The sequence below is a fragment of the Takifugu rubripes genome, chromosome 21 (genome assembly GCF_901000725.2).
Source record: "Takifugu rubripes chromosome 21, fTakRub1.2, whole genome shotgun sequence".
NCBI classification, from domain to species: Eukaryota; Metazoa; Chordata; class Actinopteri; order Tetraodontiformes; family Tetraodontidae; genus Takifugu; species Takifugu rubripes.
Genome location: NC_042305.1, coordinates 3,636,159 through 3,663,438, shown reverse-complemented (window position 1 = coordinate 3,663,438; position 27,280 = coordinate 3,636,159). Strand labels below are relative to the sequence as shown.

Sequence of the window (27,280 nt, the reverse complement as noted above, 5' to 3'; positions counted from 1 at the left end):
AATAATTAAACCCTGACATTTGGGGGAGACGGCGAAAAAAATCCATACGGTGAAATTTACTAACCTTTTGGAGAAGCCGGCGAGGCCGCTGGTGGGTGGAGCCGGTTTAGACCCCATAATGATCCCGCCGGGAAACACCGGGAACAAAAGATGATGGCGCTAACGGGAGTAGCGGGAGGCTAATCAATGCGCCATGAATCAAAGCTGGATTAGAGGAGGAAAGGGGAGAAACGTCTCCCGAGGACGATGGCGCCGAAAGTCGCAGCTGACAAATGATCTTCATATGGAACATTATGGGATGGAAATGCCACGATGAACTGATAATCGTGCTGCGTTTCACCGGAATGAAAGGGGTCGCGACCCACCCCGGTCGGATGCTTTTTTACGTCCCGCCGGGGTCACGCGGGAGGTCAAAGGCGGCCCAGCGGTCGTTAGATGAGCTCGGCTCAATAGCCCGAGCGGCGCTGATTTACAAAGACTTATAAAGACGGCGGAGAATCACAAAACCGGAGCTAATTAAAACAAGAAAAAAGCGACATAACTGACTCCTTTCAGAACTCAAGGACGGGGGCCAAACTTTCTCATAAATGGGGCGTGGATGACAGGAAACGGGCCAATCGCGGTTTGGCTCCGCCCTCGCCGGCTGTTGACTTTCAGATTTACTGTCCAGGCTCAGGGCGCGCGGGCACACAGGTGACTTCTGTCAAAAGCGTCTGAGGCTTCGCGCCCAGCTCAGGGCTCCCCTTGTGTCTCGTGTCCAGGAAGACGCAGCAAATCTGTCCAAAGTGGGACTCAACGCGAGCCAGAGGCGCCCGTGTCCTCCCCGAAGAGGAGTGGACTCAAACTTTAACAAGACTTCAGATAAAGCTAGCAATATTGCTCTTTATTTGTTTAGGAACGCGTGCAAAACGGAGCTCCGACGGCTCACCTGAGCCGCGTCCTGCCCTCCATTTGACCTTTTGCTGCTTCGTGAGGTCGCCTGCCCCCACGAGTCTTCAATCCCGCCCTCGCAAACCAGAGCCGAGGCGGATTCCTAGCTAGCGCGACGTTGGGGGTGGAACCGGCAGCCGAGCGCGTGAAACGGTTCGAGGAGTGATGGCGTAATCTCCAGCTCGGGCTCCCAGCCAGCACCGATTCCAACACCCAAATTCAATTTACCCGCAATTAGAGTGCTGGCTTAATGCTAATTTGTTTTTTCAAGTACATTGTAAAATCTAATCTCGCCGCGCTAATATGAGATATGAAGCGACGACTGCTCCATGTATCACTCTGGATGCGTCCTCTTTGTGCACGCTAGCTCGCTTTCTCCCCCCGCGATATTAGTTTTAATATTCAACTTAGCCAAATGCTAACCGTGTTCCGACACGTTCTACCGCTTGGCGCCCACTTCCTTTAGCTTTTCTACCTTTTAATCTCAACATCGGCGGTGAGCAACGCTACACACAGAGGAGGTTGGTTCATAGTGCACGTTATTGATGCAGAAGGGGTGTGTTCTTATCATGCTAACTAAAATATGAGGTTGTGTCTTGCAATGGGCAACGAAACTAGCTCATTCCTACTTTTTTACCCTTAAATTAGCAGCTACAATCTGCTAACAAGCAGGAGGAGATTCAGGACTGTCCAGAATTGTGCTTGTGTCAGCAGAAACCGCAGGGCCGAGTCTTAAAGTCCAAACTTCAGGGCGTTCCAAGCGTGCAGGACTTGGAATCTAGCAACAAGCGGGGGCTGGGTGGAGATGGAGGGGTCCCGGAGGTTAGAAGTGCTGGCTTGTCTTAGACCTTAAGGTCATCGCTCCCTCGGCTAACGCCTCTGGCATCACCTTCCTCCTGGACTTCAAACGCCGCGGCTGCATTCCTGGACCGTGTACCAATAAGCACTAATAACGCGGAAAAATGAAAATCAAAACAGATGGGCTCCAATAGCGCCGGGGATTACGGGCTCCTATCTGGGGCTCTATCTGCACCCCTGGGCGCCCAGAGGTGAAGCCGACGCCATCTCCTTCTCAGCACAGGAGCAGAGGCAGGAGGTCAAACAATAGTTGTGTCCAGATGCTCGAATGTCCCCACACTGTCCACACCCGGGCGTCCTCCCACGCCGGAGAGGGAAAATTACGGATCGCACCCGAACCTTTCTTGTGTTTCTCCCTCATTAGCGGCGCCTATCCTGCACTGCATCACCGCCGGACCCGAGTGAAATGGTTTCCTCCTGTTCTGGATCAGCGCGACAAACAATGCTACGCAGTGCGGCGGCGGCGGCGTTTGGTGCTGCTGACTGACACACCAAAGCTGCGGGGACATGCACGGCTGCCTGGCTCTGACCCCTCTCCTCCTTCCAAACCGCAGCGCTCAGGCTGTCATTTGATTACGCACGAGCCCTGGAGGCTTGAGGAGGACGTGTGAGATGTTGGTTAAAACGTCTCCCTTAGCAATTAACCGCATGCCGTGGAGAATGCCCAAGGAAAACACCCAAAAATCCGGCCCCGCTCCCACAGAGCACTCGCCGTGAACTCTTGTGAACTCACCAGGAGAAATCTAGACTCTGCCCACAGGCGTCTGCGCGCCGTCGGCCGCGCAATGCAGCAGTTCATTAAGCTAAGCTCCCCCCCACCCCTAAAATGACAGCGGCGGCGAGAAATGGTGGTTTGAAATATCAGTTCAAAACAATCGTTTGACTCACAGTAACAACGGGACTTAAGAGAGCCATGCCCTCGCCACCACGACAGGACTATTGTCTCAGGCCACGCTAGCTAAAACGTCGCTAATAGCGTAATTAGCGAGCCATGCTCCACGTTTCCTTGTGGGCCAATCAAAAAGCGTCCAAGTGAACGAGGATTTGGGTTATCTAGGGAAAATATTGTCAAAAGTATCATTTTCTGTATGTGCGTGTGTGTGTGTGTGTGCATGTGTGTATGTGTGAGAGAGAGAGAGAAAGAGAGGGAGAGAAATCAGGTTTCAATTTGGCTATTTTCAGATCAAGTTCACGCTAATTGCAACTGCCAAATTTCTTACTGGGCTGATTTACACGATGCTGATGGATCAGGAACTAGCACAAGTGCAGGCTAATGCTAAAGGAGGCTAATGCTGAGACTGAAGGGGGATTGTGGGTGATTTGAGGGAAGGAAATAAAAAGTCTGGGGGCGAGAAACGGTCAATAAAATACGTCCTGGTCAGGTTATTTAAGTCTGGCTGCTGCCTGTAAATAGCTGAATTTTGGCCCAGTTCCTGGGTGGAGCGCCGCTGAAACGGAGATATTTTTGTAAATGTGTAAAACGTTGAAATGACTTCTGACGCTTCATCCAGCAGCTGATTCGCTCCGCTTCACCTAGAGCCAGAAAAGAGGGAGGAATCTCAGCTCGGACACCAGTTTTGCAGGTTTTGTGCAGATTTTTTAGACTCTAGTGCTAATTTGCCTGCATTAGCGCTATCTATTGTTAGCCTGCTCCTGCTAACAAACGAAAACCTGTGAAAAAGAACCAATAAGAGATTTCACTTATGAATAACTGCAGATATCAACACTCACCAAATGCTACGTTGCGGTACACGTTTTAGCTAAAGTGGCTGGAATCCTTAAAAATAGTAAATTTAACAGGTAACGTTTCATTTAAAACAGTAAAACTGTGAACGGTTATGACCTTTTTCATATCCACTGCAGTAAAAATATATATTTTTAAATGTCCTCGCCCAGTTCATTGGGCTTCATTTGATGGTGGAAGTGTTTAAAGTTATAAAAATACTTCATAAAGCGCCAATTAGAATCAGGTTTTTATTTTTATGAGTTTATCCAGGCTACTGGATCTCAGGCCTGAGGTGCTGTCACGCTCTCCAGTGATACATTATTTGTGTTTGAACACATCACACGGCAGCGTTTATATTTAACTCCGACACATCCTCTGACATGTCAGTGGCCAGGCCTCGTGTCCTCTCTCCACCTCCGTATGTGTTCACCTGCTCTGAAAAGAGCTTCAAACCAATTGTGCAAACAATTGTGTTTGCGTAGCAGCGTCATCCATATTTACTGCAAATGTGAGCTATTGTCACCTTTATTTACCCAGTTTTCCATCCTGTGATCCACATATATCCTAGAAACCTGATAGGAACCTGTTTGAGCCTTGTGTATCTTCACATTAGGAGAGACAGAAATGCAGACTAGCTTAGCGAAACGCTACAGGCTGCCAGAAAGCTAAAAGCAGACAATAGCAAGAGGGACCAAACACTTTGAACTTCTTTTCATGTCTGTCTAGTCTGGGTAATTTTTTTTTTGCACACCCCATTTAGCTTCCAGACAATGGCGTTGCTATGATGCTTCTGGGGCTGCACGCCTACCGGTGTGACAACCGAAGATAAATGGCAGCATAACCTCGTCAACACCTGGCTGACAGATTGAAACACCGATAGCAGACTGTGCTAAAGCTAGTCGCGTTTATCAAAGCCGATCGCGGCTATTGGTGAGCTGGATATGTTATTACTAGCAAAGCAAGCTTATAAACACCCGGAGTGTTTAATTGCATGATTGCACATTGACAGTGGGTGGCGGACTGCCTGGCCACATTGCAGAACTGTCAAAAAGATGAAGAGGAACCCAGATGGTACTTCCAAGAAGCTGCCCGATGAACCCTGAGGATATAGGTGGAGTTTGTTCTCTGGTTGAGTGCAGCTGTATCGGTATGTCATATGAACTTTGGCTCAGCCTCACCTCTCCCTCTGCACGTTGACTTCGCAACAGCGCAGGATCGTGTTGCAGTTTTGAAATGGAGCAACGTTACGGTATCGCTGCTAGCGTGAAGGAGCTAGCCGACGTGGGCAACGGTGACCTTTGCATGCGTGTCCCACAGGGACAATCAGGTTAGACATTGGATTAAAGGGAAGGAAAATAAGCCTAGTTTGAATGCAGTGAACAGAAAGGTTAGCAACGTTAGCGCTAAGTCGCTCTTCTTTTGATGAATGCCAAACGTCAGCAAACAGGCACGCTTGTGTAGCAGTTACACAATGTTCCTGGACCAGGCACATCTCCCACCAGGTGAAGAAAGTCCAACAAAGACTCTACTTCCTGGGGAAGTAGCATCCTCAGCTAGGGCTGCAGCGGCAGGATCTCCAGAGGGTTGTGAGGGCAACTGAGCGTGTTGCTGGCTCACCACCGGACTGCTTGTTGCCGCAATACCGGAGTTGCCAAACTGTTTCCCATCGTTTCTTTGGAACAGTGACAGTAATTCTATTCTATTCTATTCGACAAATCAGCATTTTCGGATTTAATTTGCAGTTTTCCATGGATTTGAGAACCAATGCTAAAATGCTAAAATGCTAACCCTGTAATTTCAGTAATGTGGAACAGTGTCCTGTTTTTTTAAGCTTACGCTCTGGTTTTCCATGTTTGAAAAGAGCTAATCTAGCGTATTAGCCTGTGATCACATCACGGCGGGTTCGTTAAAGTGGCACTTACATTAATGTAGCTACAGTAGCAACATAAAACCTGGGCCTGTTGGGGGGGGCACATATTCATCAATATAAGAGCAAAACAAAACTATATTCACACATAAATCTGGTCTCCAGCTCTTGCTTTAGCAAAACTAGCAAGCTAAAGACTTTTAAGGAGCAACTGATGCTAAAGCAAAGCTGCTAGCGCCGTGTTCACAAAACAGTGGACGGTTGCCACGGTGATGATCACTGAAGGACATTTATTTAATGTTATTAGGTGAAAGACATTGTTTATTCATCAAACCAGTCAACTTTGGTCAATTAGCAACTTCAACATTTTCGCGAATGCACATATGACAATGACAACAGAAGGTTCTATGGTCGGTACCAAATAAATAGCAACATTGCTCATTTACAGCTTGGCTGGAGGAACAAAAAAAAATAAAAAACAGAGGTTAATCTTCATATTAAAAAGGCATACAGATGAGTGGTGATACTCACTAAATGCTCAACACAAAAAAAACAAATTCTCTCCTTTTAAATAAAGCTTTTCAGTTTGACTATGCGCCTTCAAGAGCCTGTTATAGTTAAATAAATAGAACGCTTTCCATTTGAACATGCACATCCAATTTGCCTGGGGTGGGGGGTATTTACACTTCACTGTTCCTACATGTGTTTGCTCCTCTACACGTTCTCACCATACATACACATAATGTACAGTCACTCTTGCAGACATGCTGCCCCTATTCACTATAAACACGATATCTAACCCTATCGAAAGTGATCAAAAGGCTAACGGTAAACAGGGAACCGGGGGGGAAGGGGGGAGGGGGGGGGGTCTTACAAAAGGTTTCAGTTTACAATTGATCATGCACTGTAGAAACTCACTGTTTTTGGCTTGAGGGCGTTAATCAGTGGCTTTAATACGCGCTCGTCTTCGTTAAGAGAGCAAAGAGAGGAGTGATCCTCCTGTCACCTCTAACAGCTTTGAATCCACCCCCCCCCTCCCCCGGAATCGTCCGCGTCCTAAAACAAGTGGTTTTTAACGATCTTAGTGAGTAAAGTAGAGCCAGGAACTTCCTTCAGGTTCAGACGGGCAGTTTATTCCGGTGCTCGGTCTCTCAGGAGGCAAAATAAGAGTTCTGCATGGAGTAGAGGCGGTCGATGGGGTTTCCCACGCGGGCCTGCAGGGAGCTGACCTCCGAGGACGCCATGAAGCAGTCGCTGAGGCTGGTTAGAGACGTGTCGCTGTCTATGTCGTGGAGGATGGAGTCGTTACCTGGAGAGGGGAGGCACAGAGACAACCGTCAGCATCCGTCTCCCGCTCCGGATTCACAGCAGCGCTGGGAAATTAGAATTCCTAACAGTCGCTTTGAGGCACCGCCGCCGCCTGTCATCACAACCGGGAGCGCCGGGTTGTTGGTTCTCATCAGAGCTCACTTTTTGCTGCCCTCGCTGGGACCATTGCGCCGTGCTGGGGAGCATGTAAACAAGGGGCATCCTCCTAAAAGATCTGCTTAATAGCGACTCTTTCATAAGAGCCGGACGCGTTATTCCTCAGGAGGGAATCGTTAACTTTATTACACTCCGGATCTTAATGATAGTGTTGCACAAAATGGGGACAGTGATTGGAGACATATCTTTTAATGCCTTGCCAATATTGCTCCTCTCCCCCAAACCGAAGGCGAGTGATGAGATGGGGGATTTGGGCTCGCGCTGCCGAGCGGAACTAAATGGAGGCAAATTATGAAGAAGTTATGAACTTTGGGAAACGGTCCCTCTGGGGCTTGTTGAGGACATCGCTCGGAAACGCGGCATTCCCATTTTTCCTCCCTCCTCCGCTCTCCTTGTTTTGCGTTTCCGCTCTCTCTATCGCGTGGACGTATTGTTTCGGTGTTGGGATTCAGGAGCTTAACGTGGCGGTGGGGAAAAGAGCCCCGGAGTGAAGGGACATGTGGAGGCACAGGGGTTAAATGACATTAAACAGAGCAGCTATCTGGTGCGGGTGTCCCCGCGCCGCCGCCTGCGCCTTGATTTGGGAACGGCTGCAGTTCGCCGCCGGATGCTCACCATATGGGTTCATGTGGTCCCCGGGCATCTGTGGGGGGGTGAGCCCCTGCTGGAAGGGGTCCGTGCTGTAGCCGTTCTGATCCATTGCGACCAGCTGCTGCTGCGGGGGAGCCAGTGGCGTGAAGGAGTTCATCATCCCTTCCATCCGATTGGACATCACCTCTGCGAGGGACAAGAGTGTCAGAAAACCCGATACAGAACAGAACTTGGAGCTTTTCCACCGTACGGACGCTCCCCAGAGCCCGCCGCGCCGCACGCTACTCCCGAAACGTCGGGCGTCAATCCTCGACGTGTCGAAAAAAACCCGTTTGAATGCTTCCTTTGTGGCGTCGGATGATGTGAAACACAGCTGAACACGTGAAACGTGTGTCGCTGCTACTGGCCGAGCAATTCCAGATAGAGGTGCTAGCAAAAACCACAGCTTCAGGATTGTTGGGGTGCATCGCTAATGGCGTCCCGGTGAGCCGCATACTTAGGATCTCTGGGCTGGAAGTTCTCCAAGCTAACAATAAACGAGGCTAAACTGCAGTCACATGACATAAACGAGCAACAAATCGGTATGTTTTCGTTCTGACGCGACCTGCCGTGATTAAAAGAACCATCGGCAGAAGTTTAGGGCATTAAATCACTAGAAAGCTGGGAAAAAAGCAACGTTTTTCCATTCTAATTCCCTTCAGCGTGGTTCCAAGATGGAAGGAACCAGAGGAACCAGCTCAGCTGTGATGAGGCGGACCTGTTGGGTTCGACTCCTAAAGCAGAAGCAGGTGGATTAAAGATGAGAAGCCCAAACGCTCCCAGGCTGTGGAAAAACAACATGAGGTTTTCCATGGAAACTTCAAGTCGCCCTTCTTGTGGCTTCTCCCACAATCCCCTTCACAAACTCCCGTCCTGGCCGAATGACGTCAACACCCCTTTTTCTGCCCCCCCGTAGTGATGCCCCAAAGCTTTCTCTCCTTCCTCCAGGTCAGACATCTGTCGCTTTACGGTTGTTTTCCTGTTTCATCGGCTAAAATGGCGCTTTTGTCTTCCCTGGAAAGAAATCTGTCCTGTTTGTATCTTCAGAAAAGTGGGAATACCAAAGAATTGTTTGCGAAAAAGGGAACCATTCTGCTGCCAAACACGCAGCAGAATGTGTGTCGCACATTCAGCCGACTGTTTACATGTTTTAATGTGTAAATGACTCGTGTTTACCAAGCGATTGGGAATTTTCCTTGGGACACATTCCGCCATCGCTCGCACGAAGCCCGAGTGTCAGACAGATCTACGGCGTCTCACCGCAGGGAAGCACAGAACGCTCGCGTGAGTCACGGCGAAGAAACGCCGCGTGTTTGGGGTCAAACACAATCGTCCCTCCCTGAGGTTCCTGTCAACCTCAGACGCTGAAAGGTGGCGTCTCCGCGTCTCCGCAGCCCTTTCCGCACCATATTGTGTCAACATATGGAACCACACTTCTAAACACCCCCTTAATAGAGCTCTGGAGGGGATCTTTAAATGATTTTAGCCAGAAACAGAAATTAGACGCACGAGTTCGAGAACGTCTGGTGTGGAACCTCCTAGGTTCCTCGGCCTTCTGTTGTGTGTTGGGTGTCCTACCTTGGCCGAGCCGCTGGGAATTCTGTTGCTCTTGCTGTTGCTGCTGTCTCCTGGCCAACTTTTTCATCTGCAAAGAAGGAGTCGGACTGGTGAGAAACCCCCTCCCAAAAAGCTAACAAGCGCTCTTTAATTTAAAAAGGATGCTCCTCGCCGTTCACCCTGGAGTGAACTGCCGAGAACCTCCGTCTGGGCGCGCTTCATTGTCAAGAATCAAAGCTTCCCAGCAGATAACGATCAGAAAAGAGGAGAGTGGAGACATTTAATGCGAGAGCGAGCTAGATTTGCAACTCCTCGGGATTTTCTCCCCCCTTTTAAGCATTTGTTGAAGGAATGCAGCGATAAGTTTGACGCTGATTTATGGGCTGGGTGTCTTTGTGATAGAGGAAGGCTGTTGCGCGCACATGCTAGCACTAGCGGCTCTCACCTTAGCTCGCTGGTTCTGAAACCACACCTGCACCACCCGAACGCTGAGCCCCGTCTCTGCGGCCAGGGTCTCCCTCACCTGAAAGCACCAAGACAAACACGTTTTCAGCACCTCGCCGTCCCAGCGAGCCCACGTCCGAGGATTTTTCCAGCCGCCTTGTCCGCTCTTTGATTTTTTTTGGAAGGAAAGGTTGAATGAATGCAGTGGTCGTTCGGACCTGCTGATTATTGGATCTTCAAAGCGTTGGCGCGGGAGCAGGACTCCTATCTGAGCATGACGTTTGGTACCGCCTCACACCAGCCTGCCTCGGTTAACACAGACCAGAGTGCTGCTCCCCACTTCAAAGCTGAGCTCTGAGAGCTGGGGGTGGGGGGGTGGGGGGTGGGGGGGGCTTTTTAATTTGAGAATTTTATTTGTGAAACTAACGTCGGAACAGTGGTCGGCGTCTCGGCACCAAAAGCTCCCACAGCTCGGCTTTATTGGAGTCCTCTTACCTTTCTGCAGGGCTTTGATGACACCTCAAAGGAGGCCTTGAAGGCCCGCCTCTGCTGCGTGGTGAGGATGGTTCTCGGCCGTTTGGGCCTCCTGGAGTCCTTGCTGTCGTCCCCCTTCCCCTGGCTGATGCCTTTCTCCTGCTTGATGTCCAGCTCTTCGTCATCGCTTTTCTCTGCGGACAGAAGCCAGATGACGTCACCGGACGTCTCTTGGAGACCTTTATGTACGTTATCTCCAAAAGGTGGTCAGGGTGGTTGATGGCTAGTTCTGCATCACCCTTCAGACACCAGAGGTGGAGCCAGCAGCCTGGGATGGACCCAACAACCTTGCGCGAGCGACAGCTGCCCAGTTTTTACATCCAACCGTATTTTAGCATCTCAGATCTTCCAGTTTTAGAGAAAAAGAACGTCCTTCCAGTCAGCAGCGCTTTCCTGGTGCACAATCACGAGAAGACACCTGTTTTTGATACCGCTAAAGATTCCCAACTAAAGGAGAGGTCACGTGCACAATCAGGCTGGCGGCGCTCCGTGCAAGAGAACATTGAAGGATGAGCGTTTGTCACCGCGCTGGGCTCCGCTCGCCGGTAATTTATGGCCCTCAGCTTTGTCCGATTTACACTAAATCAATCTCTGATAACGACACTCCATCAAGCGCGAGATGGAATAGAGCCGAGTGCACGTGGGACATGCATCTTCTGAGACGCAGCAACAAAGTCCAGCTCAAACCACAACTCCCAAATGGAGTTTTCAGCGTTAACAGCAGGATATTACACTCTTGGCACTGAAATATAAGTGGAGAAATCAGTTTAAAGAAGGTAGGACCTGCTCATTCGGCCAATAAAGGACCATATGGGGAATGTACGTATGAAATATACATTTCTGCGGTGCGCTCTGTCTCCGTGCACCATTGTCTGACCTCTACGCCGACTTTTCTCCAAGCAGGAGAGAGAAAACAAATCACCCACCACGTGTTGAAGTTAGACTCTACATGTCAACATTTCCTCCCCATCGCGAAACCGTGGAGACACAAAAGACACGCCGAGCCGTTACACCGGGACACGTCCGGGGGAAGACGCGCGCAGAGCAAATATTCCCACAAGTTGACAAAAGTTGACACAAGCACAGATGTATTTGACAAATTCCGGCTTTTGTGCGTGTTTAAATGTGAGCCAGATGGTGGCGAACAGTGAGGCTTGGCGAGGAGCCTTATTGTGTGTGGAGGCTACACAAGGAACACTAGAGCTGATAAGAGCCCAGGATGGGGGGGCGAGGATGGGGGGGGGGGGGTGGCTCTGTCAGTCAGCATGATACAGTGATTTAATTCTTTCCAGCACCAGGCTGAAGCACGCATGCACGACCATCACCGGCGTCCTGTTTCCACTTCCTACTGTATCAATCTACAACCCTCACTTGAAACGGGACACCGGCGATTCAAACTGGACAGTTTAGTTGTTATTTTCACGGCGTGGACGAGCAACATTTTTACAGACGCTCCCCTGATTCTTAAGGATTTAATCTGCCCATAAAACCGTGGCCGCATTATCTACAGTATTCATCTATACGATCTGCCTCTCTCTTCTTTCACCGGCACATCGTCTGCTACAAATCACGGCGAGGTCTTCCTCCATCATGGCTGCGAACCTACGACCACCGACAGCCTTCCAACCCAGGACGGGAGAGTGGAAACCGCACTGGGGGGGGGAAAGGCCGTTTGGTTCTCCGTGTGATGGAGAGCTGGTGTGCTGCTCAATGCTAAATGCTCAATGCTAAAGGACTTGCTAAGTGGTGTAAAATGTTCCCTCTTTCCTCTGCTGCCAGGTCGCCTGAAAGAGGTTCTTAATCTGAACAGAGCACCCGATACGTGGGTGTCACTTGATGGTCACACCTGGGTGTTGCTCTCACCCAGCCGCGGAATGGTTTCAGAGGTCTCACCCGAGTCCGAGTCGTCCGGGCTGACCGAGCTCAGCAGGTCCTTCTCCCTCTCGTAGTCGAACTTGCACAGCAGCTGGCCTTCCTTCAGCACAAACTCGTCGCCCTTCCTCAGCTGCCGGTCGCACACGCAGCAGCAGAAGCAGTTCAGGTGGTACACGCACTCCAGGGCGCGCATCACAAACTCCGTGGGCGCGATCTTCTCCATGCAGCCGCTGCACTTGGTGGCGAACAACCTGCGGAGAGACAGCGATTTGCTTCTGTCAGAGCCGGGATATTGTGGCCTTTACCTTATGGAAAACCTTTAAACCCAACGGGATTAAAAATAGGATTATTTAACACTGTGTCCCAATCAGCTAAACTCATCTTTGATCGTTGGTACAACACTTGTTCTATCTGTACCTATGCTAGCTGCAATAAATGCAGCCCCCCTCCCACCCCCCCTTTGTGTCGACCTGATGTTGAACACGCGAGCTTTTATTTTGTTTCACCGTTGACTCGGACGTCTGATTAAGAGCCCATGTGACCTGCTGATCCTGCGGGCAGCACAAGGAAATGACTCTTCCAGCAGCAGCTCATCTGTCAAACCTTCTGGGGTGGCTACACCCCCACCCCACCCCACCCCCGTCATTCCAAATGAGCTCAGTCATGGGCACCCAAACCTCCTCACAAAGCTATGAAAGCGATCGGTTCCCGGGTCCCCCCCCCCCCCTCATCGAGCCTCTACTGACATTTCATACATATCTTCCCTGAGCACGCCGCTCCGTATGCATCAGATAAGCTATCGCAGAGCATCTCCGACCGCCGGGCAGCTCCTGCTCCGCTCATATTTCATCTCCCCGTCAAATATCGCAGCTTTGTGGCGAAGCGCTGCCTCCGCGACCATTTCCTCGACAACGCCTCCATCTTCCCTTTCATCGTTTCAGGAAGATGTTTGCATTGTTTTATTGGCGACTGAGAGCCATTTCATTTGCTCTCCGTTGCTTCCAAAAGAAGCCACGTTAGATGATACAAGGAGGCGGCGGGTGCGGATGATCTTGTCCAGCCGTAAAGCTGGATTTATTAGTAGCCTCTTTGTTTGCCCCGGTGTGGAAGACAGCTGGCAGCCGCCTATCTGTTTGTGGCGAACATCTATTTCATTGTGCTGGATAGAGAGGCAGCGGGATGAACAAGTGACATCATCCGCCAGCTCCGAAAAGGGATGAGCGATAGTGATGAATATAATGTGTAAATATGAGCGCGGGGAGACCAAAGGGTGCTTTTGTTATGGTAATGTTGTTATAGGTGCTGATGGAGCGCTGATATGCTGAGTGTATTCACACGTGGAACTGTGTGTGTGTGTGTTTGTGTGTGTGTGTGTGTGTGTGTGTGTGTGTGCAGCTGCGTGCATCGTGGAAGCAGACTTTTATGCTATCTTCAGGAGATCCTATCAAATATGTTAATTGCATCCATAATCAACCCATTTTTTGGGTATAAGGTGGCAGCAGCAGCAAAAAAAAAAAAATAGAGCTATCAGAAACCGGCCTTCGCAGGGTCGACGGAATCCTTTAATCTTTCATTTATTACAATAAGTTAAGAAGATTATTATTCGACTATGGAAAACCTTGAGGATAATCCTTTGAAAAAGAAATGTTGGCACGTATCTCAAACAAGCAGGGTTCTAGTTTAGCTTAACTGCCAACCTGGATCTGGCGTCTAAACAAGCAACAAACCAGAGGAAGTAAAAGATCCGACACAGTCGCGTACGGACAACATGAATATTGAGAGAGGTTTTTTTTATAACATATAGATTTTAGCGAGCTTAGCGCGCTACGTGCTGCGATGAGGGCTGAAAGGCCAATGATTCCGTCATGTTTAGCTAATGATCGCTGGCTTAGGCTAAGAAAAAGAAGCAGGGAACATTGAGGAAATGACTTGTTAGCGCACTTTTTGATAAGACCTCGGCATTCACCTACGGCTGCTTTTGCAAATCTTCCCATCTAGATGAAAACATTCTAATTCAGCCCCAGTTCCTTTCTTCTTTCTCCTCACTGGGTCTAATCTTGTAAGCCATTATTTTTCTATTTCCCCTCTCTGTCACTTTGCATTATTTTTGCTGCTGTAATTCCTATTTGTCCCTTCTGGAATCTTCCTGTCTTGCTTTGTCCCTGCGTCTAATCCGGACTTTCTGCCTGTTTTCAGACCCCGGTCCCCATTCTCAGTGGGGTTCAGATGGAATAGCCACGCATGACGCTCCTTCTATGGCAACCACACCTCCACAGGAAGGCAACAGCGACTTTTCGGATGGGCAGAGAGGGCTTTGAGAAGCTGGCAGCAGAAGTAAATCCTTCTCTAAGGAACAAGGAGAATTAGCAGGGAGCAGTGGACTAGGGATTTAACCCTACCCCTCTCCTTTGAAAGGCACAGTCAGTCCCACTCCTGTGGCTAGCCACAATCAAACAGAGGAGGAGGAGTGGGGAGGCGGCAGTGGGGAGAGGAGAACACAAACTCCCTGAATGACACAAGCAGTGGATTGTGGAGGAGCCTAATCCCACTTTAATACCTTTCCAAGTTCAGCTGCTGAAGAATGCTCTTTAAAACAACACCACTGTGTGAGCAGTGAAGGTTGACCGGGGGGGAGGCACGCCATTCAACCTCCCCAACATTACCTGATTAGTGGTTTGAGGAGCAGGCCAGCGGGCCGAGGTGCTCCAAGGAGCCAGAGGAGAAGATGTAAATGATGACATTATATATCGAAAAACACAGGGACGGGAGCTGCCGCGGCTCTCCCCTCGACCCTGCCGGGATATCAAAGATCTCAGAGCGCTGTAGGTGCGACCGAGCGCATCATTTACGGCCTTCTGCCTCTGCTTGATCTCGGTGCCCCGTCATGCTCAAGGCCCGCTTCAGATCTGCTCTCTGGACCCTTCGTGGCTGCGTGCGTAACATGACCCTCGGTGTCGCAGAGGCGGCCCAGTCAGCAGTGTTAAGCTAATTTAAAAAAGACCACCAGGATAATGACCCACGTCGAGGCTTTTGCCTTTTCCTCCCCTCCCCCCCCGCACCTGAACGCGCAGATCAAGCCGCCAGACCCTCCCGTGTGGATCAATGGCTGCATCTCGAGCACAGAGAACTGTCAATATTTACCCAGGCCTCCCCAGAACCGGACTCATAAATGAAGAAAAGGTCCCGTCTCAGCACATTGCTGTCCCAGAGGAATCATCACGTCCCCCTTTTTAATCCTGTGTCCACATACCTGTAATCCCTTGTCTGTTCTTTCTCACGTTATCAATGGTTTTCACCCCACCGTCATGGCAGATTATCGCACCGCTGAGGCTCGTAGCCCCGCCGGCCGTGTTTGTGGCTAACGTAAAACTTAGATGAAATCCCAACTAAAAAAGCTTTCTGATGGGTTTCCAAGGGGTTTTGTTTTTAATCTTTTTTGTCACCCAAGTAGCAATTAATAAAACTTTTAACCAGTGATTTTATTCAACGAGCTAAATATGAATGTGGGAATTTGTGTGAATAATTTTGTCCATGATTTTGTTTGCAGTTATTTATTTTTTTTATACCCTGGTTTAAGAAAAGAAATTAGATTCAATGCTATGACCATTTTGAATTTGAATTTGGACATTTAAAGACATTTGTCTGCATAAAGAGTCCAAAAAGTCTCTCAAACCCTCCTTTTTCTTCTCAGCCTCCCTTTGAAAAGGCAACTTAAAGTGTGACAGCGTCTTAAGCTTTCACCACATGTTGCCAGTGATTTTCATTCTACGGACATTACATTTAATGATTCTGTCGCAGTGATAAGCATCAGACTGGGTGGGATAAAAGAATCCCTGGAGAATGAGGGAAAGCGGTGGGTCGGGGAGACTGGAGCTGCTCATGGCGCTGGATAATCATGCTACATTTAGCAACACGTGCAGATGTCTTTCCTTTTATTGTCGAACGGCAGTATAGAGAATTGCCAGAACAATTTCGGGAGGAGCATTCTGGGCTATTATGTCACCACATCTCTCTCAGAAACAGAGGGGATGAGGATTATCCAGGCAGCAGCTGGAAGCTATTACTTTGAAGATGGGCCCTCGTGTTGGAGCAGGAAACCTGTGACCACGCCAATCACCACAGAGGTGAGAGATGAAGCCTCAGAGGCAGGTCAGGCGAGGGCGGGAACGACCGGCCAAATGGGCTCATATAGCTACTATGGTTTGTTGAGTTAGCCTCCAGGTGGCTTACCTCCATTGAAAGCCTCCAAACAAGCCAAAAATCAATAAACGTCCCATTTTTAATTGCATTCAAATGAGTGAATCTTGTGCGTTTTTTATGTTTCTTAGCAGAAAAGAGGAGCAGAATCTGAGGGATTAAAGGTTTGAACGGCAGTGATCCTCTCATCTCGTGCTCAAGTTTTCAAACGCACCCAAATGTTCAGCCGCTCCCGTCTTCTGTCGGCTGTCTGGATAAATCCCCACCGTGTCTGACTCGGAGGTGGCGGAGGTCTCGCAACCGCTCCTCAGGAGACGCGCCTCCTTCTGTACGTGCAAATTGGCGAAGCCGGAGAAGAAAGCATTTGATACGCAGATGTTTTGAAAATTACTTTATGATGGTCCCGTTGTCCTCGGTATGCGGCAAAGTAGAGGCTGACCACAGTTTAAAAATAGTTCCCTGACTTTCGCCAATACCAGGCTTTGATTGCTTGCAGAGGTGCAGATGTGAAAAGCTTATTCACCTGCATGTGTAAAGCGGCATCTACAGCGAATCCTGGTCCATTCATCGCCTATGAAGGTGGGGGGGGGGGCAACAACCTTCAGAACATGAGTATCATGGGCCTTGTAACGCTGCTTCCATAAAAGACCTCTTGAGCTGACCTTGTTTCATAGTATCAGCATTTCTCTTTGGAGCATAGATTCATGGAGAGTAATGAAGCCAAATAAAAAGTGCCATCCTTCTGCTCCCAGGGGCCAGCTCCAGTCAGCTCTAAAAGCTGCTTAATCACCATCCCGTGCTTACCGCATTAGCATAATAATGGCCTTTAAATTGAGGCTCTTTGTTTTTTAATTAAACTCCCAGCAGGTAAAAGTAAAACACATTAACGGAAGATGTGTACACCACTAATGGCCCAAAGGTGCCTTCTTCATCACACCGCTCTGGCCACGGGGTTTTCCTTGTTCCTGCAGTGAGGTGCAGCACCGGCTGCCTGCGAGCTCACGGGGGAGAAATGAGAGGACGTGATTGCACTTGGCATAGCAAAAGATAATAGCAGACGAGCTGTGTGAGTGGATGCGTGTGCACCTGCCCGAACTCTCACAGGGGACGCTTATTAAAGGCTGCTGAGCAGGACTACAGCGGATCTACAAAGAGAGACGGCTCGCAGTTAGTCTGCCGTGGTAACGACCCCCCCCCCCCCCGCTCAAACACGTCGGTCAGGAGAACATCAGGACGTTTACACGTAGCGGTCGTTACAGGCCGTGGCGTTTGGAATGTATCTGCACCCAAATCAAACACACACACACACACACATGCAAGCAAAGGATTTCATTTTTCATTAATTGACCAATATTTTATAAATATATGGGTTATTATTATTATTGTTGTTGTGGTTGTTGTTATTATTAGTGATAATAATTCTAGCATTTCTTAATATTATATCAATTTATTTGTATTTACAGGTCAGGATGATTAGAATTCTGCAGATATATACAGCATAGTTACATCTATAGTACTTAAACTTTACAGGGGAAAATACATTTTCAAAAGCACTTATTGATTAATTTTTTTTCATACATGCCAGTATACATATTATATATCTAAAGTAAATAGCATTTAGCACCCTGGGTTTTGTTTTTGTCGCTCCAGCAGTGTTCCTACTGCTGTCTTTTATTTTGCCAAATTCTTTTTTTTTAGCTCGACATCTCTACTTTTGTTTTAACACGGGTTTTCCTGTAGTCGGATGGCTTTATTTCTATGGCAACATGAGCTCCTATGTGCTGGAATGCTTCTCAGTCCAGTTTTGAGCCAGACTGCCGTCCCAGGCGTGTCTATAGGTAATGCAGCACTGTACAGCTGCACAAAGAACCCCTCACCCTTAAGCCATTGTTCAAATGAGCTCATTCCCGTGTCTACGCCGACTGTTTTTGGAGGTGCTAATTCTACAATGAGAGGAGAAAAAAAAGGCTGCGTAGATCTTTGAAGGTTTCTAAATCAGCCCACCCTGCTGGTGTCATCATATGAGAGTTATTGTCAGATAAGGCGACGTGTTCACACACATGCAGCTCCACATGCAAGACGCCGGGGCTAGTTTTGTAGCACGGAGCGACCCGATGCCTCTCCTTCACGTGTTGCGCCTAATGAGTCACTAGGAAAACAACGTGGAAATAATCCCCCCCAGCCACACAGGTAGAACAAAGCTCATGGAGTGAAAAGGACAGTGTACTGGGCAGAGGAGGAGGCTAAGTACACATCTAAATACAAGAGTAAGCAGGCAGGCACACATGATGCTGTTTGGACAGCTGCTGTTCCCCACTATGTAAAATGAGTGCAACATCGCATTAAAGCTCAGTTTCTACAGCCCAAACAAACAAAAGTCCCCGAAACAGCATCGGGGAAGGAAATTATGCTGGGAAAGATCGGTGCAGCATTTGATTTTATTTTCCTTTTGAATTCCCGTTTTATTGTGTTTTCCACGTGGGACGGACGCCAGGGCAAACAACCCGAAATTCCGGTGTGAAATAGTTTGTAAAGGCGGTCGCTGCCGAGACCTGACATAGTTACAACACCTGTGAAATCATCGGGTCGGCTGTTGTCTGCCTGTTCCTGGGTAATCTGGAGCACGCCCAGCCGGTAAAAAGGCTCGGCCGCCTCGACGAGCCACCACAAGTGATTGCCGGCCATGAAAGAGCTGGGAGAGCGGCGAGAGTGATCGCTACAATAAGCGTAATGGCTCTCACATGGCACAGAGCGGTGGCTGACTGCAACTGCCCGCAGACGCACACACTTTTTATTGGCGTGTTTTAATGAGAGAGGTCAATTCAGGAGTCAACTTCAAATGCTCGCGTCGCATTTGGAGTCACGTTGCCGTAGAAATGTTTTTTATAATCATCTGCTGCTGCTTAGAATTTTCCACAAATCTAGATACACACACGCACACAGACACATGCAGAAAAAGACACGTGTCTTACTCTTTGTGTGCATTTTATGTTTAAATACCTGGCTCGCCCACCAGCGGACACTCATTTCTCTTAGAGGGTCGATATATTCCACGCTAATGTCGTTCCTGCTGCAGCTTCTGCACTGCATTTTCCTTCAAACGGACAATAGATCCGCCCACATAAACAGTGGAGATGTATATGTATACATACCATAACAATACAATCATACAGAAATTAAATTTGGACCTCTGAAAAAGAAATTTGGGGCCGTTCAATTGTTTTTGCTAACTAAAGATGCACTTTATGCTAAATCTGTTTGTTTGTTCAGACTTTAGAACACGCAAAATGACAAATAAGAGTAGAGGACGCAGAGAACCTCCCGGTGAAAAACCAGATAGCGATTATTTGGCGCAGATTTGCTTTATTTTGTCGGAAGAAAAATCAATGGACTCCTTTTACGGATTCAGAGTGGGAATGGTTAAAAAACAACATTTGGATTGGAGGGCTTTATAATTACTATTGACCCAGAGGTTCTTGCTGTAAGAAATAAAACAAACAGTAATATGAGGTGTTCTAAAGCGCAAGTCTGCAAATATGCAAAGACAGGGTCTGGTGGAGAGCATCACGCTTTGGCTTCTTTTCTGCGCTCCTAATCTGTGGGCCTCCACAATATTAAGACGGCTTTGGAGCCACTTGTGACCCAGCTGTGCACTAATGAAAAATTCCACAGCTCTGTGCAGAGGCCAGCGGAGCTTGACCTCCTTCCACCCTCAACCAAGTGATGTCCATCTTGAGGAGTTTACCGAGGCTGAAAGATACTGGATTAATAGGTAGCGCAGGAGAAAGAGAGACAATCCGGGGAAAAAAAAGGCCCCTGTATGCCCCCCCTCCCCTATTCTTCCAATCTTTAGTGTACTGGTGCAAAGTAAAGTGTTTGCTCTGGTTTTTATTGGGCTGATGATCTGGAGATCATTGTGATGAAGGTCTGTCGTATGAGGGAGCCTCTGTTTACCTAACCGAGATTCAGCCTAAGCTCAAAATTAGTTTGGGGGAAGAAAGAGAATGTGAGGCAACCGGGAATTAGTCAGCGTTCACAAGAGCCTGGATTTGTATGCGTGTGATCAAGACAAAAGTCGTTGATACCATTGAAACCGAGGATAGACGGCTCACAATTACAGGCTAACGTCCGCTTGGCTACTTACTCAGACAAGTCAATGAGCAGTAATTGTTGTTCTAAGGATGTATATGTTTAGGTCTGGATGCTCCTTTATTATCCTCCAGAGTTGTTTTTCCCCTTCAAATTTATTTTTCTGAATTAAAACGTAATTTAAAGAAGACCCACATCAGCCCCCCAGCTCCTCCCATTTTAGTTGATCGCAATCAACCTCTGGCAATTCAAAATTAGGAGTTTCCCATGATGGTATCATGACGCCTCACTCGAGAAACATCGGACGTAAATTTAAATTCCAATCAACTGGAACGATGATAATCCTTAAATGCACCGAATCCACCCAATCCACCCAATTCACCTTTGGAATTATGAAGGCAAAAGACCGGGGAGCCAAGCAGAGGACAGGACAGCAGGGGGCGAGGGAAAACGAAAGAAGCAAAGCAAATGAAAAATAAACAATGCTATTGAAAGACAGGATGCTCCAAGACCCGAGGTCCAGGGATTAACACCCAGATTAGCATTCAAATAATTTATTTGAATTTCTGATCAGCAATCCTCTTCAAAGGGCTAAATCCTGAGATTAGCAGGTGTTATGCTAAAAAGCTGAGATTCTTTTTTTTTTTTTTTTTTGTCCGGCACGTAGCTACACTAGCCAAACAAATATGTCTCGGAGTGTCGGAGTGGCTGGCATGGATGTATGGAGGTAACCATGGCAACTGACTGGTAGTTAGGAGCCTCGGAGAGGGGTGCAGTATTGGAATGTGTGAAGCAGACAGAGGGGCGCACACACGCCGCAGAGCAAACGACAAACCTGCTGTTTCACTAAAGAGCATCAGCTACATTATTAAGACCACCTACTATTTCCAGCCATCGTCGGGTCAGGAGAAAAGGTCGGCCCTATATTTTTGAAGATAAATTTTCTCCCGATTGATTCGATTTAGGAGTGTTTGTCTGAGACAGACAGGCATAAAAGGGAGGGATGAAAAGCTCAGAATTACTCTACCTTTCAATAAAAAGGTAAAGTCTGAACCAATGAAAGTCAGATGTCCAAATAAATCTCGCTAAGTAACGGTAAAATGTACTGCAACTGATGTTGGCTTTAAGGGAGTTAATATAAAAATCTGATATTAACTTATAAATGCTAGAATAAAAAAAAAATCAGCATGAAATGCAACCTGTCCTTGCAGTTTTATTACTACACAACTTATTGTAGGGTGGAGCAGGACCAAGGAAATGATGTACTTTGTTTTTTTGTACTCTTGTCTTTGATCAGTTCTCTTCTCGTCACAAATTGTACGTTTAAAACAGGTTTTATACCAGAACAACACTGAAGTGTTTTAACTTCTTAAATGCACTTTGACTGGACCTGTTTGAAGGTCAAAGTTATTCAGGCGTGCATTCGGCGAGCACGCTGTCAGCTATATTCTGCATGCGTGTGGAACATTTCTCTGTCATGTGCCTGCAGAGTCTTATCTCTGCACCTGACAGGGAACAGGTTCGGCTAAATTCCCTCCTTTAAATGCAGCGGGGACATGACAGTATGGCGCGGCACGCCTATAGATCCCTGACAGGCCCCAGAGCTACGATGTTGACCCCACAGTGACTGCATTACGACCCCTAACGAGCACTGACACGCTTTTAAACGCGACTCAATACATTTTCAGAAGCAAGATGTGGACGTCTTGGACGAGTCTTTCAAGATTTCTGCGTCAACCCTCTGATACGGACCCCGAGGAGGACGTTGAGGTGCGGCAGCTGCAGTTATGCACGTTTGCCCCCGCCCCGCCATTAATTCAGCACATGATGGGGTCTATACGGAGGCTGATTTGTCTTCAGACATTGTGACATTGTCTCCAGCTGCAGCGGCAGCCATAGTCAGCCCTCTCAACAAGGGAAAAAGGTTTGCATTCATCCTCCAATTTTACACTCTCTTTAGGTGTCTTTGTGTGCCGGGGAAGCAGCCGATTCTCTGTGGCCGCCTGAAAAAAGCAGCTGTTTCTATAAGGCTGTGGCAGCACTTTATGTTGCAGAATGATAAATGAAGGGGACGCGATAGAGCCGGGCTGCAGCTGAAACACACACACACACACACACACACACACACACACACACACACACACACACACACACACAAATGTTTTGCCAGGGTGGGGGGCCTGAGCACTGCATGCAACACCTCTTGCTTTCAGCTGCTGGTGTCAAAAATATTGATGGATATCAGTGCTCGAATCACCTTCAGTTAAAGCTTTGTGTAATTAACTAATTACTACTACTGTCAAATAGTCAGACGCCTTTATTAAATAAGTCTGTGTGTATTTGAATTTAAACCACCTGTTTTTCTCCACAGATTTTTTTTTTTTAATCCGTGAAAATCCAAGAAAAATCCTTGCTCCAAATGTTTCGATTTGTCCGACAGTTGACTTTAAAAAAGAGAGAGCCAATGAAAATGAATTTCAATTTACAATTTTGTTTTCAGAATATTTGCTGGACCTCAGGTTTATTTTTCTAAAAGTGCAATTCCAATAATACTTCTATTGTCTATATTTAAATTTTGATTCTCTCTCTCTATCACAACACACACACACACACACACACACACCCTCTTTAGGTCAGACTCCTGGAGCTTCCACATGACCAGAGGCTGTGGTACGGGTGTTATGGATTGACACGTCCCACCAGTCCCTCTTCCCACCCAGGGGAGTAAAAGGCTTCCGTCCCACTGGGACCTGTCGCTTCTTGGGGCACCAGCTTTCTCTCTAGCAACAACCAAATGACAGAGCCCTAGGCCTCATCACTCCGCCCCGCCTCCCCGCCTCCCCGCCAGCTCCACGCTCCTCTCGGTCCCTGTTGTCTCACCCAGGTGCCTGACAGAGGGGTGTCTGCTCTGCGACTGGTGAACAGCCCATCCACCCCTCCTCCCCATGGCCTGAGGCTCAGCCCTTTATTTTGAAGTGGCACAGTCTGGCTCCGCACCAGTCCGGGCCCTCGGCCTGCAGCCTGCTCCATTGTTTGGCCTCAGAGAAAGACTATTATTTCAACTCAATTTACTGTGAGTAAACACTGAATGATAAGGCCCCTGTCCTGTCCCTCTCTCTCTCTCACACACACACACACACACACGCTGAGCCCCCTCCCTGACCGTGGGCTGTAATATACACCACCAACAAATCATTGCTCTCGGACCGTTGCTATCACGGACTTCAAAATGGAGCTCACTAATTCACTTTTCAACACTGATGTGAAGACAGGCCTCATGTGTTGCAGAATATGGCGCCGCCACCAAGCAGCATTTAGCGGACACGCGGCCCGACGGTGGACCGTCGTAAATTTTACGCAACAGGGCCCGTGCGCTGCACGATCGTGATAACTCTGCAAAGGTGAATTCTTTTTAGGATTCGAAGAGAGGATCCCTTAAACACGGCGGATTCTTGTGCTTTTCGTTGCAGAACTGTACTGCGCCTTAATTACACTGAATTATCAGCCAGCTTTAAATTGCAATCCATACAGTGTTTCTGCCTTTTGTGGCTTGTATAATTATTTAGAGCCTACTTTACCTTGGGTAAAAAGAGGCTGACAACAGAATACAAACTAATGCGATAAAAGCTTGGAATATAATGGCCTGATTCAAGAATTTTAAAGGTAAGTGTTTATGACAAGGTAATAATGCCTCATGCAAACGGCTGGCCTGTAAATTGGTTAGTTAAGGCATGATGGATGAGGGGGAGCCTAACCTTATTTCCAATTGAGCCTCTTGATTTCTAGAGCTGAGGATAATGAATTTGATTCAATTAAGCCCATCCCTCATCTAATTAAGAGTGGGGGAAATTTGACCCTGTGTGGAGTCTTCAAACAGACTCTTTTGACCACGAACTGGCACATTTTGAGGGATGTTTTGTTAAGCCGTCATTACATTAGCCGTCAAGTTTAGCCAAGTGATTCTTTTAAGCAATCAAAATCCAAATCGATCTGAAATAATTTTGAAAACCCAACAAGGAGCCCGTGCCGAATGGAGTCGAGGAAAAGCAAACGAGGGGTTATGCAAAAGCCATAAAGCCCCAATTAAAGCCATTCATCATCAGATTATTAATGGAGCTTGTGATGCTACTCTGCAGTGCTGGTAATAGCCTGCTTGGCCTATGTTGCCCTGATCCCACTGGGTAGACCTGCTCCTTCCCTGCCAAGGTAATCTCTTTAAAAGCCAAGGAGATTCAGCCCACCAGGCCCCCAAAGGCACCCTTGCTTTTGCTCCGCGCCTCACCTCGCAGGTTTGACAAGCCTCATTATGGCCAACTTTTCTAGACTCCACCTTGGCAAGAGCAGAAGAAAATCTCCCTCTACTTGATCACTCTGCCAGCCTCGGGCGTTGTTTTGTCATCTTCAGACTAACTGGCCGAGGCAGAGAGAGCAGTGCAATCAGAGGAGAAGTGATGTGAAACCGTCCTCGCTCGGAACTTTGATTGGCTGCTGGCTCAGAGGTTCGGTCGTGGATAAAATATTGCTGGGAAATGTTTACAGTCGTTATCGCTGACATCCCATCTCCTCATGTTGAGGAATCAGTTCACCATCTATGCTTAGGTAACCACCAGTCTGCAGATCCAATTACCTGTAATACACACTTCAGTTTATCTCACTCCCAGTCATTATCTAAATTGGGGACACATTACTAGGGTACCTGCTTGAGAAGTGTGTGTTACTCTTTGTCTCCTAATAGGGCCCAGAGGGAGTGTTGGTTTGTCCTTAAACCTCTGTAGGCAGCGAAGGAATCGGCTCCACAGCCGATTTCCCCAAACAGAAGCACGCAGGAAGCACGGAGCGTGTCAGCTTTATGCAGCAAACACAAATATTTCTCCCATGACATGGGTGAGTGGTGGAATCAGGAGATTAATTATCGGATTTTAATTATGTGATTGTGGAGAGAGGAGCCCGGGCCCCTCGCCCCTCGCGGTCCCTCATTACATTTACACACGTCTCTAGCGGAGTCCAATTGACTTCAGAGGTACACAGCGCCTCCTCCAAGTACTGGAGGGGACAGTTCAGGCCCAACACCTTTCTCTTACCCAGGCCACGGCTGTACGAAGTTGGGTTAAAATTAGAAGATAAACTGAATAAAAATGGCAAAGAAGAGTTCCCTGATGCTCAGGGGTGAGATGGGATGGCGCCATATATTAAGATAGTGTAAATATAATATTACACCCATCTAGCTTGAACAACTTTATACAAGACTCCCAATAAATGCTACTACCTCTGTCAGCTGTAATCGAAGCTACAATCGAAAACTGACTTTGATTAAAATGCATAAGTTGTGAAGATGTAACGCACTACTGGTAACATGTAGAATATGTATTTTTGATTTCAGGATTAAGGACGGGGAGATGTTTCGTGCTCAATCCACATTTACATGGATTCTTCAGCAGATTTATATGATGCTTGTGGCCTTTGATATGACAAAGAAATCCCGCTGCCTTTATTGTGTATTTTTCGCACCAAGAGAGAAGCACACAGTCATGTTCTGCCTCAGTCGCTGTGAAAAGACTCTGCCGCCATCTTTGCTCCAGAGCCACCATGTTTCATTTGACACTGGCACTTATTTAATGAGTCCACCAGCACTGAGACTGCCAAAAGCTCACAACAGGAGAACTGAAGGCCAATCGTACCTCCCATCATTCAAATCATGTCCATGCAAGTGAGACGTACTCCTGACACTGGCCGCTCCTCTGAGAGCCATATATGCAATTGCAGAATAGCTGTGGCTGGAAATGTCTCATCCATAGGGAGGCTTGCAAGCAATAATGTGCCATATGAGAGACAGACAGCTAGATTGAATAGGGAGACAGTTAGACGGGCACGGATCAAGTCCAATCCTTCTCCCGTCATCTGGCTGTATGCTAGCAGGTCAGCTTTGGCTAATCTAATTCCCGGACTTTCCCACAAAAAGCCAAGTGCCACTCAGAAGAAGTGGCAGTGAGAGAGCGGTTGAGAAGTGGACGTGGAGAGCGTCGTTGCTTGAATAATTATGAATCACGGAGCTTAACCTTCTGGGGAGTTAATTTGAAGAGCACTGGGGATAGGGGAGTGGGACTCTTTATTTCCCTGGGGTGCCCCTAATGCCATTGTGAGGGAATGGAGAGATCAAGACATGCAGCAATATCGTGTCTGTTAGCCACCATATGACGAGCTGACCCCAGAGCTGTGCGCACAATCACACCTGCCGTCACCCCGGCTAATTTGTTAAACATATCAATAGCACTCGACTGGTCTTTTTTTCTGCCGCAGCAGCGCATTGATTCAGCTGATGCACTGACAGACGACACTCAAGACACCCTCAGCTTCACCCTCACCTTGCTTTCCATTGACAGCAAAACCATGAGTATTGCTGCTGTGGATACCACAACCCCCCCACCCCCAACCTTTAAGAATTGGGGAGGATGGGCTTATTCTTTAACTGCCCTCCCTGGAAGACTGCGCAGCTTTGGCCTCAGTGCTTGTGTTGTCTGTCTGTATACATCATTTATATGCTTAAAGGAAGGTCTGAGGTCCTCATAATGATTTACCTCAATGTGATTTTGAAACTCACCACAAAAGAATGCTCAAATTCTGAGTTCATGATATATTGAGAGTGATAGTAAAAATTTACAGTTGTTGGCACATGCTATTCTGCAGACAATCCTTGTGCCGAGAACCGCAGGAAGAAGACAATGCGAGACACAAACCAAGAGGTAGATAAATCCCAGCATGCTAAGAAGAAATACACTGCTGCCTTTGGCTCCGTGAAGCCCTGTAAACTGGAATTATCTTATTTGGAATGGTGCATCTTTTCAAGCTGCTCACCAGCAGGGTCGCTGCGGCGTTTGGTTGGTTGTCTGGCAGAAAGAGCCCGTAGTGTGGCAGCAGCGGCAGCCTGTATGGCAGCGCAGACCCTGACATCTGGATCCAGTTTGCTGAGAGCTCACTCAGACAGGCCAGATTCTGCCAAGCTGAATCTCAGCCCTTTGATTCCCACTCCCATGGCCCACTAATTGTCATCCCTCATTACTTTGCCAAAGGTGGAAGGATGAATCATAAAC

At 47.9% G+C, this 27,280-nt stretch overlaps 1 protein-coding gene across 3 annotated transcripts in view; it reads right to left on the bottom strand.

Annotated features, from left to right (window-relative positions):
• Positions 1–5,653: 5,653 nt before the first annotated feature.
• Positions 5,654–27,280, bottom strand: part of lmx1bb (LIM homeobox transcription factor 1, beta b) — a 41,882-nt gene continuing 20,255 nt past the window's right edge. For all 3 annotated transcript variants that reach the window (XM_029830223.1, XM_003974463.3, XM_029830222.1), the window contains 6 exons: positions 11,925–12,157; positions 9,993–10,165; positions 9,499–9,576; positions 9,075–9,141; positions 7,482–7,643; positions 5,654–6,690 (listed from right to left, as the gene is read on the bottom strand). In XM_029830223.1, coding sequence (XP_029686083.1) covers positions 6,533–6,690; positions 7,482–7,643; positions 9,075–9,141; positions 9,499–9,576; positions 9,993–10,165; positions 11,925–12,157 — 871 coding nt within the window. In that variant the 3' untranslated portion in view covers positions 5,654–6,532. The remainder of the gene's footprint in view (positions 6,691–7,481; positions 7,644–9,074; positions 9,142–9,498; positions 9,577–9,992; positions 10,166–11,924; positions 12,158–27,280) is intronic.